The sequence below is a fragment of the Crassostrea angulata genome, chromosome 9, assembly GCF_025612915.1.
Source record: "Crassostrea angulata isolate pt1a10 chromosome 9, ASM2561291v2, whole genome shotgun sequence".
NCBI lineage: Eukaryota > Metazoa > Mollusca > Bivalvia > Ostreida > Ostreidae > Magallana > Magallana angulata.
Window position 1 is genome coordinate 30521260 of NC_069119.1, and position 13450 is coordinate 30534709.

Below are 13450 nucleotides of genomic sequence, written 5' to 3' on the forward strand. Positions count from 1 at the left end.
AATTCTTTACATCAGTCAGCTTCACATAATGTTTAAACCCAGAGAAAATCACTTCACTATAAGCATCATTTAATTATAAGCATGTTTGTAATAAGCGTATTTTACTACATATTTACCTCATCTCCAAGAAGAGCTTTAATACAGAGTTCTGTGGCATCACAGATTGACGGCAGGTCGTAACCTCCCTCTAGGGCCAGAACCAGTCTACCATCTGCTAGAGACATCAACTCGCGGGTCATGTGACCAAAACCTTAAAGGAAGATGATAAATTATTAGGAAAATAAAGGCATTAAAAATTACAACTTTTATAGATTTCATTTTTCATTTGCGATATTTATATGAATAATAAGCTTTTAGTTTCTTAATTTTCCACTACATAAACATTTTACAAAAATCTCAACCAGCTCCGAGTACTATAGATTCCTATTTAAATGTGAAGAATTACTATCCGCATAAAATCAAGAGAAGCGCATCTATCATATTTTTTCAAATCCCACATTTATTTTTTTGGGAAGAGTAAACTACATGAAACTATGATAAAAGTTCCGCATTTATGATTTTATGTTCTCAAAATTTGATGGAAAATACGGCTGAAACATGGAATTTAGTAGTCACGTAAAATAGGGGGTCTACAATATTTTTTTTCTTTACATTGGGGTAGAAATAGCATTATCAGTAAAATCAATTAAATGAGGCTATAATTACTTACATGCTGAGGAGACATTGTAACCTCCAAGTGGGGGAGGGTGACCTATGGCTGCATCAAATCCAGCCGAAATCAACACAATGTCGGGGTTAAACTCCTTGGCGATAGGCATCAGAATAGTTCTACAAGTAACACAGAAATCTCCTAGTTAGCAATTTACATCTGATGGATGTGCAAGGGGCACCAGAATCATGCAAAAATGAAGCTTTCTGCAGTAGACCAAGGTGAAAAAAAGAAAGAGAGAATTCCCTCCACCCTTACCTAAAGGCAGCTAGGTATTCTGCGTCCCCCATGGGAGGATTGAGGGCTCCCCCAAACGCAATGTTGACATTGAACCCAAGGCCGTCCCCTGATCCACAGTCCGTTGGATTACCGGTCCCAGGGAAAAAGTTCCCATTGTCATGGCGATGAATAGATATGTACAACACATTGGGGTCATTGAAAAAGTTTTGCTGGGTGGAGTTGCCATGGTGAACGTCCCAATCCACAATCAAGATCTTGTTCACTTTTGATTTCTCTTTTAGCTGTTTGGCTGCTATGGCAACAGAATTGAAATAACAGAATCCCCTGAAAAGCAAAAAAATAAAAGTAAACATCATCGTACAACACATTTATGATATTGCAAGAGACACTACTCTTTTAACTTTCTCACTATTTACCAAAAGCATTCAAGTTTTATGTTTGAGTTGCACTGTTTTATCCAGTATTTTGACAATTTAAAACAAGGCCAAAGCTATTCATATAAAGAAAATCCATACTAAAAAAATTCAAATCTGTCTTGGCTTTATAATATATCAATCAACTTAACATCAACATTTCAAAATGAAATTGAAAGAGAGAGATTCTTGTCAGAGTTATCTCTCTTTGCCCTGTGACTACAACTTACATTGGTGTGCTCATTTCTGCATGATGTCCAGGCGGTCTAACCACAGCGAAACCATTCTGTAAAAAGAAAGCCAGTATCAGATTATACATTTATTCATTCAATTTATTCCTAACACGCATGCATCAGAGTAAATGAATCAAAACCCCTTTATAAATATAATTGCAGTGAACTACAATAGAATTGATAAATCTTAAATATTATTTTTATATCATAAAATGGAGAAATCAGAGTTTTTTGTAGTTTTGTAGACTAGGAATCTCCCCTACATCACATACCTTCAGATCCTTGTTAGCAACTCTTAATGCTAGCTCCGTGACACATCCTGCAGCCTGGAATATCAAATAAAGCAGTGTTATTGTTGAACATTTATGGGAAACCATGTGTTTTAGATGCTATCAGAATATTGTGTGTGTAGGAGAGAGAAAGAGAGAGAAAGTTTAAATGAAAGAGAAAGAGAGAAATATTTTTTAAGATAGAAAAGACACAGCGAAAATGAGTAAGAAAAAAGAGTAGACATTTAAACAGATAGTGTAAGATTAGTTTATCTGAAAGAGAGAGAAGGAGAGAGAGAGAGAGAGAGAGAGAGAGAGAGAGAGAGGGAGAGAGAGAGAGAGAGAGAATATATGGATGTGTGGATGTGTGGAGGGGTCTTACCATCCTGACCGCTGTGTATGTATGCATTTCATTCCACACTGTGTCAGAGTCAACTCCTATTCCTCCACAAGGCAGTATGCAAAATTGAACATGATCTGTCCAAAAAAATTCAAACACAATTAATATTAACTTGACACAACAAAACCAGATAAAAATATTTATATAAATTTTTCTACACAGGCCCGTTCGTAAAAAATTATTCACCCCAAACCAGATTGTTACTAGTGTTGTGTAAAATACGGTCCTCACAAAAAAAGTTAGTTTTCAGTTTTCAGTATACAGTACATGTAAATAATAATCAACTGTTGTGTTCACTAACCAAGAAGTCTATGTCGATGCATGGGGTTGGTGCCATATAGTATCGTATGAAGCTCTGAATGACAACTTTGAAGCTCTTCAATCGTCGCCCGACGACTTTTGATTTTCTGAAGAAAAAAATAAAAACCCTTAGTGAAATTCTATTGTAAAAATAAAGGAGTTTGATCAAATGGACAGCATTTATAGAGATGTATTTTAACTAAATGAGAATGGTAGTCGGGGTTTTTTTTTTTGCTGGGAATGGGTGATCCAAAGGGGGGGGGGGGGGGGGGGGTGCTGGGTACTTACTACACATCTTGAGTGTTGTTGGGGGTGGGGTTGTGTGTGTTTTACATGGGGGTGGGGATAGATACTTACTCCACACTGTGAGGAGATGGGGTGGAGGATGTGGTCCAGGGGGGTAGGGTTGTGTGTGTTTTACATGGAGGAAAGGGTTGTTTGTTTTTTACATGGGGGGTGGGGTAGTGTGTGTTTTACATGGGGGAAGGGGTTGTGCGAGTTTTACATGGGGGGTGGGGATGGATACTTACTTCACACTGTGAGGAGATGGGGTGGGGATGTGGTTGGGGGTGTGGTTGGTTACTTACTTCACACTGTGAGGAGATGGGGTGGGGATGTGGTCCTGAGAGGTGGGGTTGGTTACTTACTTCACACTGTGAGGAGATGGGGTGGGGATGTGGTCCTGAGAGGTGGGGTTGGTTACTTACTTCACACCGGTTGACGAGGCCCGTCTCCTGTAGTCGTGACCAGATACTCTGTAAGCGAGCGGCGTTCTCGGGATGGTTAGCATGATTACCACACGTACACTCGTGTTTCTGCATGATTGAATCATAGGCAATACCTGTAAACAGAGCAGTCACCCACATTAAGAATGACTTCTAAATGCTCATAATAACACCAAATTTCAACTACTGCATGTGTACAATTAAACTCATTGACATCGAATGTGAATTTTTTCTAAATGCTTATACTGGTAGTTACACCATATTTTAATGACTGCATGTTTACAATTAAAATCACTGACATCTAACGTGAAATGGGCTGGTCTCTCACCTGTGGTGTATCTATATGAGATGGGGGTGGGTTCCTGGGGCTCTGGGGGTGGGATGGACAGGACCAGCGGACTAGACTGGGTGCGGGCCAGTGGTCGGTGATGGGAAGGCCCCTTGTGTCGGGGCTTCAGGTTCAACTGCATCTCCTTCTCCTCAATGTACGACTCCTCCATCCTCTCCCGCATCTCTTCATTCATCTGCTCCCGAGATTCACGCATCTCCTGTAAAATGTTGTTATTCAAATAAGTGAAATGCACATACCTTGTATGCAATCCTAATTCTTGCAATGATTGTAATACAATGATTGTTATAAAATGGTTAATACAAAATAACAAATCAAATGACTTAAACTGGCCTGTACCTGAACCTGTTTGACTTTTTACCCATCCACCCCTTATCCCCACATTTCTCAACAACTTAATCCTACACTTAACTATTAAATGCCCCCCCCCCCCCCAATCTAACCCAAAGATTTTACAACATAAGTCTATTTGTGGAATAAGGCCCTCATCTAAGCAAGTCTGGCCTCTGTCTCTTCATCTACATTCTCATTGTGAGACTTGCTGCCCAACCTTCCAACAACTCGATCTGACACGTGGCTATTCACTACCCTAACTTTTAACACCCCCACCCTTCCCCTCACCTGAGCGAGTCTGGCTTCGGTCTCTTCGTCCACGTTCTCCATGTGAGACTTGCTGCCCACCCTCTGTAACACCGCCTGCCGGATGTGCTGCTTCACGAACATCTTGTCCTTCATTATTTGCTCGGACGACATGTTGCCTCCGTGGTCCCCGGTTGCTGCAGCGGCTGCCGCTGCTTGTTGCATCAAGTAGGTTTGCTGTAAGAAGGGGTGGCCGATCGGGAGGGGGGCTGAGTGGGTTCTGTTGAGGGGCTTGTGTCGCCTGCAAAATTTAAATACTTAGGTCAGGATTTTGTTCTATAAAATGCTTATTGTCTTGCAATAAGTAAAAAAAATCATCAGCTATAATGTTAAGGCATCTAATCAAAGTAATGAAAGTACTGATGGGAGTGGCCTAACATAATCAGGTAAAACATTAACTGATCAAAGTACCAAAAGTACTGATAAGAGTTGACTTTAGAAATTTGTAAAGTCACACTCCTTCCAAGAATGATTCTACATCAATACATAACGGCAATGGTTTAGTGGATTGGGTCACTTTGATGTCATCGGCATAAACTCACTCCACAGTGGGTCCGATCCACAAAAGGATTTTTAAAATCCCATATATCACCTCAACAGGAAAATACCAAAATGAATATAAATAAAAATGTACCCATGAATCCTAGCTTGCCGAGCCTCTGAGGCGGCACTACCAGGCACGGCCTGCAGAGAGGAGTATGGGATGGACTGACCCAGTTTGGCCTGATTGCGGGCCTCCTCTAGCGCCTTTATCTGGGCCGAGAGGAAGGCAGGGTTGGAGGGGTTTGAGAGATCAACTTCATGTCCTGGAAAAAAAAAATCATTACTTTGATCTCAATTTAGTGGTTGGAATAAGGAATGCAGATATATGATGTTTTTTTTGGCTTTATTTTATAATTTACTCAGCTTTTTAGGCTCATGCAAATATATAAATCATCACCTCAATTCAATACAGCAACATAATTTGGTTTTTTTTTAGGAGATTAAAAACATTTCAGCACACAAGTTCTCTCCCTTACACCAGACGGGTTGTGTTTACCTGTGACTGGGTAAATTGGGTAACCGCCCAGGTGTGCGGGCAGCCCGCGAGGTGGATGATTGAGACTACGGAGATCTGCCTCCGGAGAACTAGAATTACCCTGCTCCAAAAAAATAAATCCATTAAAGTCAATTAATATATAAGAAAAAAAATTAAACTCCACTTTTTTTCCATAAAACACAAGTTCTCATTCTTAATACCCTATTTCCTAAAAAAGAATTACATATAGTCATTTCAAGATTTCTCTTATTTCTCGTTCAATAAGAAGAGTTGTCCTTCTTTCATAAGCCTTTTATTTAAAATCATACAAAATCTCAATGACCCTAATTTGCTATCAATTTCTCTATTTCAACAAATAAGAGTTATCTTTCTTCCATTACTTATAGTTTTTTGTTTTTTAATTTTCAGATTTCTTTCAATTCATACACAATTTCAATGAATTTGACTAAAAACTCTTTTAAATTTTACAATCTCCCTTGCTCAGTGAGAAGAGTTATTTTTTTTTCTTAAGAAAATTAACAGCTGTAATAACTTTTAATAATAGTTTGTTGTTTGAAGCATCACAACGGTCCTCATGGACTTACAGATGATGATGCGGGGCGTCCCAGGGATATGTTCGGCATTGATGGGGATGGGTACAAATCATTGGCGTGGTACACCATGGAGCGATACAACGAAAAGGGGTAGCTGCTTCCATCATGCTGAAATCAAACCAGAAAATCATTTTTATCAATCCGACAACTAAAATATTCAAATTCTATCATAATGGCATGGAGTGATACAACGAAAAGGGGTAGCTGCTTCCATCATACTGAAATCAAACCACAAAATCATTTTATCTGAGTCCGACAGCTAAAATATTCACATTCTTTTATCAAACATAATAAATCTTAATTTTTTCAGAGATCCATACTGCTGAAATTAAACCAGAGCATTGACAACCGAAACATTCACATTCTAGCATCAACAATCTACGGCTTAAACCCTGGTTAAATAGATCATACAAATTTCAGGGTAAAAAACGAGTTGCTTGGATATGGGAAAAAAAATGAGTTTTTTTTAACAGTCTAAAAACCAAAATATCTATATGTACGATCAAATAATACTGGAATCCATCTTTACAAGTTTTCTCCCAGCTAGATCGCTGGTTCATATATCAATCCCAAAAAATAACTCTGACGCCGTAATATTAAGTTAATACAACAGGTATGAAGAAATATTAGTCTGGAGCTATTAACCTAGTATGTACACATTTTGCTTTTTTTTTTTTTTATCGTACAGCCAAAAATCTCGTTAGATCCTTAAATGATAGTAGTCAAAAGCTTCAAACGATTTGATTTCTTTTCAAAATAGAAACACACTGTTTACAAGATAACTCTTTCGAATTCTGTTGCCAAGTTAGTCACTGATCAATAATATTTAGGGTTCTTTTTTTATCCCACTTACAAACAATTTCCTAGTCTCCCGGCCTCCCTTATCTTACTGACAGAATGTTTCAAGAATAGAAAACTTCTGAACAACAACAAGAGGAATTTCTATCAAACACACAGCGGTAAGAAGGGGGGGGAGGGGGGAACCAGTCTAATAATAAATTTCTTTTTCGTACATTGACACCCCTGCAGTTATTTTATCTAGCTTGAACAGAGCAACACATTTCTCTCTGTAATTACGTCTCAGAATAATGGTACGAAATCGTCCATCAAACTCGCAAACTCGGAGAAAAAAAAAATACTACAATCTGTTTCAATGCCTTTGCAAAATAGAATCATCTAGCGCGGTAATTAAATTCTCTGCTCGGCAAATGCCAAAAAATATCGTCTTGCCACGGAATGTCTGATATTCTGCTAAGACACCTTGTAAATTGCCTGTTTCCCTTCCAACATTAGTAACAACACGACAGTAATAGAAACAAATCAACCAGAGAAGGGAGGTAAATGCACTCTACGTTGATCCTCGATAATTCCAGTATCCTCTATTTCTTAATGAAATGCGACTCTATAGAGTCCTTGACTTCCCCCATGAATGCAGTAGAAACTCAAAAAAAGATCTCTTTCCACAGCATGTGCCAATATCTATTCTTGCTTACAGAAAAGTGCACCAAAGAAAGTACAAATTGTAACTTAGGGATCTTTAGGGGTTTTATGCATACCCCTTGCTGCTCTTTATAACTTTTTGCACACTCCAAGTTTTAATTCATTAGTATAATGTCCAATAATTTTTGAAGCATGCGATAAAAAATCTTTCAAAAATTTTATTAGTTTTTCTTGCAAAAATCAAAATCTGAATTCTTTTGCGATGAATAGATTTTTTGATTTCAGAATGTGTATGAAAATTAACTGATAACCTAACCTAATTTTGATCAATAATATGCAAGAACAACTTTACCAGAGGGAGTCTACATCAATGAAAGCAAAAACCCAACAGTCTTTGGGCAGCAATCTCTTCTAATCTTTATCTAAATCCGGAAGTTAATTGAAAAACACTAGAGGCCAAAGAAATAGATCTGGGGACAAATGGCCAGTTGATCAGCACAATTAAGTACGAGGGTCAAAGATTTGCTATTATTGATAGGGATGTTTGTTCACACTCACTTCTACCTAAGCATGTTGATTTATTTAGTTTGACAGAGGAATTCCTGTTTATTCCTTTACATAAAAAAAATCTCCAGCTTAAAACATCAGTTTTCCCATTTAGAAGGCAGTGGTGTTAAATAGCACATTCTTTCTCGAGATGAATTTTTTTCTTTAACTGCACCTCAATCTGCAGAGAATGCAAGTGGGTAAAAACTGCCATGTTTTCGACAGGGTTTCAATGAATTTTGACGAGGTTTTTCGTACATTAAGACAAGTGTTTCACAGGGCTTCGGCAGTTCCAAAAATGATGTAACTGACAGCCAACAAAAGGGAAAAAGCTAAGCAACAAAAAAAAGATCACTAAGGTTTTGAGTCAATCAGTGATAAATAAAAGTTTGCCTCAGAGAGAATGATGAGCTTGTAATTCATAAATAAAAAAACACAGGAAAAACTGCAACCCCACCCCCAAAATAAATCCCTCATCAATATAGGATTCGAAAGTGTAATTGGATGAAAGAGCAAGCTAGGAGCACTCATTCACGAGCAAGAAAAATCTCAAGCATCCATATTTAATTATTCAGGAATAAGCCATGCGGGGATAAAATTAAAACATGTATCTAACATTAGGAGCTATGAGTAATCCACCTCACGAACAGCACAATCCTTTGTACGAGTGGGTAAGCTATTCCGAGAATGACCTCCACACACGCAAGGTCTGAAAACCCCAAAGTCCTGCTGCTCTACAAATATTCCCCTGTCTGGGTGACCACAGAATCCTGTGTCCCTGACAATGTTAGAGCAGGGTTCAGGAAGCCATGAAGGAGGATGTACTTTTATTGCCCAACAATCAGCACCCTTGTATCAAACGATTCAGATACCCCAAGTCCACAATCTGTCTTGTAACACAACAGATACCCATATTTTGATATACCCTTCTAGCACTAATCTATCTGCATAATTTGTAACACTTAAAATTTTTTTTCATTAGACTCTCCTAAATGGACCACATTATGCTTATGAAATTCCTCAAAACCTAATCTTTGTTCTCCTCTCTCCTGTTACTTAATTTCCAAAGTTAAGAAAATTTAACGCCCATCATAAAGTTCGGAAGTATCCCCCCCCCCTCCCCCCTCCACTCCATCCCAATCCCCTAATGCAACATTTGACCATTACTTCCCAACAACTTCCATTAGTTTGAAAGTACTTCAAATCTAATTTTGTTTTCTATAAAATCCAGGAGGGGGGAAATGTCTCAATTGAAATGCAAAGAATGTTTCACTTTATCTCTATCCCCGGCCATTAATGTAACAAGTGCTTGCCATTTCACATTGCTGCCGGATTCCTTTCTATTAGTTGAAATAAACAATGATTATTTGAGATGACAGAGGTGAGGGTTTACTCTTTATATCGGGTACAGATAACCCAGTTGACATTATACACGTCAACCTAATCAATATATGAAACAACAACAGTCAAATACACAAAAAAAAATTTAAAACATACCAAAAATGGAGAAAAACGTCAAATACAGTGAATTTTATGCTACAGTAGAAAAATTATAATTCTGCTTATTTTGCAATCACACTAATATTTCGTAAAAAAAAAAAAAATAAAAAAGACCACAAAATTTATTTTATACAGTAAATCATCTGTGCAGATGTTTGCATAAAATTTGCACACGTCCCCATAAAAATACGGGAATAAACTCACCTCTTTGGAAGCCATGCTGCCATTAACCATTGAGGCGTGAAGTCCAGCGGGTGGGGAGTTTGGTCCAGAGTCGGAGTTGCTGCTGCAGTCCACTACACAAAACAAACAGACAGGGTCAGTACGCAACATGACACACAGCCACTCACATGATATGAAGTACCAGGGAGGGATTCTAATCCGTAACACTTAATACTGTTACCACTTAATAATACCCCCTCCCCATTTCTCCACTCCCTCTCCCAATTCAGTTTTTTAAGGATACTTTGTGAAAAATCAGGTGTTTTACAAAGTGGTCTAACTCATTGTCATAAGGTATGGTTTGGTGTCCATTCTTCTCCCCATGGCTTGCCATGATGGGATCAAATCCGGCATACAAGAACATACATTTCCTTAAAAACTTAAACCTAGTACTGTTCTCCGAAAGCCCCGAGAGAGGAATGAATTCTTAGGAAGAAAATTATAGAATTTGATACGTACTTCTTACACTTTACTTTCAAGGATAGATTCTGAGAGACTAAATAGGGATTCGAACCATTAACACTAGATTTTAATACCACTTATATGTAGAAATCCAGCAACAACCCCCCCCCCCAAACTCCCACTTCCCCCTCATTTGGGGATGTATTATGAAGAATCAGAGGGTTTCTAAACAATAACACTTGATATTGTAACCACTGTTTTGTAAAAGTCTATCACAACACCCCCCCCCCTTTTCACCTCCCAACTCAGTCTTCAAAAGTACTTTACAAAGACCCATATTTTGATTTGAACAAATAACACTTAATTCTGGGGGGGGGGGGGGGGGGACTTTGGGCCAACAGAAATACACCAACACAACAATGGGAGGAAATGCTTGATATCATTTGGAAGGAGAAGAAAAACAGATTGAAAGAATAATTGGGTAACATCCGTACAGACACAAATAAACATCGACATATAAAAAGAAAAAAAGGAATAATAATAAAAAAAATTGGGACAGAATTTATATAATCTTTGCAAACATGTTTTGAAAAGATTGCCTTGGTATCTTGAAAGAAAAATAAAAACGTGTCTGACATTGATAAATAAACATAACTATTAGTGGGAGTTATTACGTGTAATGGTAGAGCAAACCCAATCTATGGATTACAAAATGCGCCAAACATTCCACAGAAAAGTAAAAACCAATTGGGAAATGGCCAAAAGCAATGTTGGATAGTGTTCATAATTTGTATCTGCCTGCTTTTTCAACTGAATTTGATAATAATTACAATGGAGAATGAGTCATTGTTTACCAAATATTTTCGAGCTTTCTATTTCTTCCGAATCTTGCTGTGTTAAGCAATCTCCCCCCCCCCCCCCTTTTCGCCATAGTTAATGTACAAAAGAGAAACAATTCAAAGTCCACTACACAAACAAAGTTTACAAATAAAATTATTCATAAAAAAGGTTTTTCATTGTTATAAAATGAATCAATTGTTTAAAAAAAAAGGTTAAAAATTTTCCGTTATGACAATGAAAAACAAACCAAACATCCAATTTGTCACATAATGAGTTTTTATGACTGCATGTGACATTATGGTAGGAAAAAAAGATGGAAGAAAAATGAAAATGGAAATGACCATGCCACGATGCATTCAAAACAAGAACTGCGTGCGAAAAAAAAGGCCCTGCATTATATATAGATACATACATGAAAGCTGGGGCTTCCGTTTGACAAATTTGTTCTTCCGGGGTAGAATTGGGCTGTGGGTGATTCGTCGCTGGCTTTCTAATTTTTGTTTTAGCGCAGACCTCACCTTCAAGTTTGGCTCGGAGGCTGAAATCATAACGACAGATCAGTCACACACGCACACACAACCCCAAATAAAGCACTGAGCTACAAATGACGGCGGTGTGCAAAGATACGATGTCATTGGTGATCTAAGAGTCCACTTCGCTACAAAAATCAACAAATCTGGCGGACTTTTGCGATAGTATTTTAATATCTTCTGCCAGTTTTATTGTGCCAAAAATTTTGCACTTTTATTTCAATCTAATCACCAAAATCTGTTTTATATTGGTTTCAGTCATAACTTCAATACATGTATTCACATAAAAAGAAAATCATAAAACGTAGATATAAATACGGTAACCTATTTTGGAATAAAAATGCCCACATTTGAACCAGCAGAAAAAAAAAATAGTTTTAAGGTACATTGAACATACTAAATGTTTTATTCATTGTACATATTTATACCCCAGCCAAAAAAGAATCAAAATTTATTTGATATTCCCATTCAAAAATAGCTACTTCAATTTAGGTTACATTGAACAACTGTTCCATTGTTGCTATGCCCCCATTTAAAACTAAATTCTTTTTTTTTAGGCGTGCAAAAATAACGTTTCTAACAAAGAAGTTATCAAAATAGATGCACTTTTTTTTTTATGTAAGATATCCACCAGAAATTTGATTTTCATTTTTTAATAAGCCAGTAGGACTCTTAAGTGTAATTAAGTCTATATCTTAGCTATGCATATAACTTTTAATCACTACAAATTAGATTCAGAAGTGACAATTACACAAAACTATTATTTCCCAGCTCCAGAATTGCAGCTTTTAATCATTCAATCATCTAAATAATTTAGTAATTGTGAAGAAATTAAGAACTTTGAGTAAGATATGCATAGCTACAGAGAAGTGAAGAGCAAAAGCCAAAATCACTAATATGGTACCGATGCGTTCGTGATTCTGGCTTCAGCTACGTGATGTTAAACACTTGAATGTCTGCAAAACTGCAACTGAAAAACTGCTTCTCTTCTTCCCTCGTAAATTCATTGTAAAAAAATCAGAATTTTTTAAAAATTATTTTGGCTAGTCTTCGTTGTGGAGGACCAATCCTCACACAGCTGTCAATGGCGTAGTTAGTAAAACACGAATATCTATCGCCTAAAAACATGCAACAGTTGACTGTGGCAACAGAAAGAGAACCTCTAGTTCTACACAGAAACAAAAACAGGAACTGCAACTCTTACATGTCCCGCAATCTGCACTCAATAGACCAATCCCCTTTTCCTTTCTATTAATCATTCAAACTGTTTTCCTTGAAACAAGATTTTCATTTCTTAGAAACAGCAAAATCTAATAATTACCCCATGCATATTGCACACATCTGCTCGTTCAAGAATGGAGTTCACTCTTCCCACATAAATTTGAATTTCTGTGTCTTGTCTATCAGATATTTAATTGATATAACACTTTGTTCCCCTAAACTTCCTCCATTTGGTAGATTTGTGCTTAATTCAAACTTTTGCTTTCCCAACTACCCTCCAAATAACATCAGTTTTGTTGAATACATGCTTTATTCCTAATTCTGCCTCATCCTGCAGAAAACATCAGTTAGTAGATGAATGCTTTTTCCAAAAAAAATTTCTATCCCCACCAACCTCCAAAAACATCTGTTATAAGATTAACCACCCACCCACCCCACCTTTGCAAGAAAACATCAGATTGAGGGACATAACAAAATGCACAAGAAACAAAGACAAACAAGTTCAAAAAGCAAAGCCTGTTGGTACCTGTTTTCCTGAGTGGAAAATCCTCGTATTTGCCCAGGAGATGAGAGGCGTAGGGAGGGGAGATTCCCTGGGGAGGGGAACTTTGGTCCACTCTGTAACAAAAAAATAAACCCAGTCAGTTCTAAAAATAATTGAGTCAATATTTGCACACCTACACATTGTGTCCAACATACCTACAAAGTTTTATGAAATTCTGTACCGGGCTTAAAGGAGATGCACTTACAAAATAACAGGACTGATGGAGTGACTGAATGACACATGGATCAAATACATTTTAACCCTTACAACAAGCTGCAAGGGGTATAATTACTGGT

General features: G+C 37.4%; 1 protein-coding gene across 10 annotated transcripts in view; it reads right to left on the reverse strand.

The window, feature by feature from the left end:
• The window catches only part of LOC128162754 (histone deacetylase 4-like), a 74988-nt gene that overhangs the window by 7002 nt on the left and 54536 nt on the right, over window positions 1–13450 (reverse strand). For 9 of the 10 annotated variants that reach the window (XM_052826117.1, XM_052826114.1, XM_052826116.1 and 6 more), the window contains 16 exons: window positions 13137–13228; window positions 11272–11397; window positions 9600–9691; window positions 5901–6017; window positions 5317–5416; window positions 4912–5083; window positions 4260–4518; window positions 3618–3837; window positions 3272–3405; window positions 2566–2671; window positions 2247–2341; window positions 1868–1921; window positions 1593–1648; window positions 968–1273; window positions 710–828; window positions 117–250 (listed from right to left, as the gene is read on the reverse strand). In XM_052826117.1, the coding sequence (XP_052682077.1) occupies window positions 117–250; window positions 710–828; window positions 968–1273; window positions 1593–1648; window positions 1868–1921; window positions 2247–2341; window positions 2566–2671; window positions 3272–3405; window positions 3618–3837; window positions 4260–4518; window positions 4912–5083; window positions 5317–5416; window positions 5901–6017; window positions 9600–9691; window positions 11272–11397; window positions 13137–13228 (2182 nt within the window). The remainder of the gene's footprint in view (window positions 1–116; window positions 251–709; window positions 829–967; window positions 1274–1592; window positions 1649–1867; window positions 1922–2246; window positions 2342–2565; window positions 2672–3271; window positions 3406–3617; window positions 3838–4259; window positions 4519–4911; window positions 5084–5316; window positions 5417–5900; window positions 6018–9599; window positions 9692–11271; window positions 11398–13136; window positions 13229–13450) is intronic. The other variant, XM_052826118.1, reaches the window with a different exon arrangement.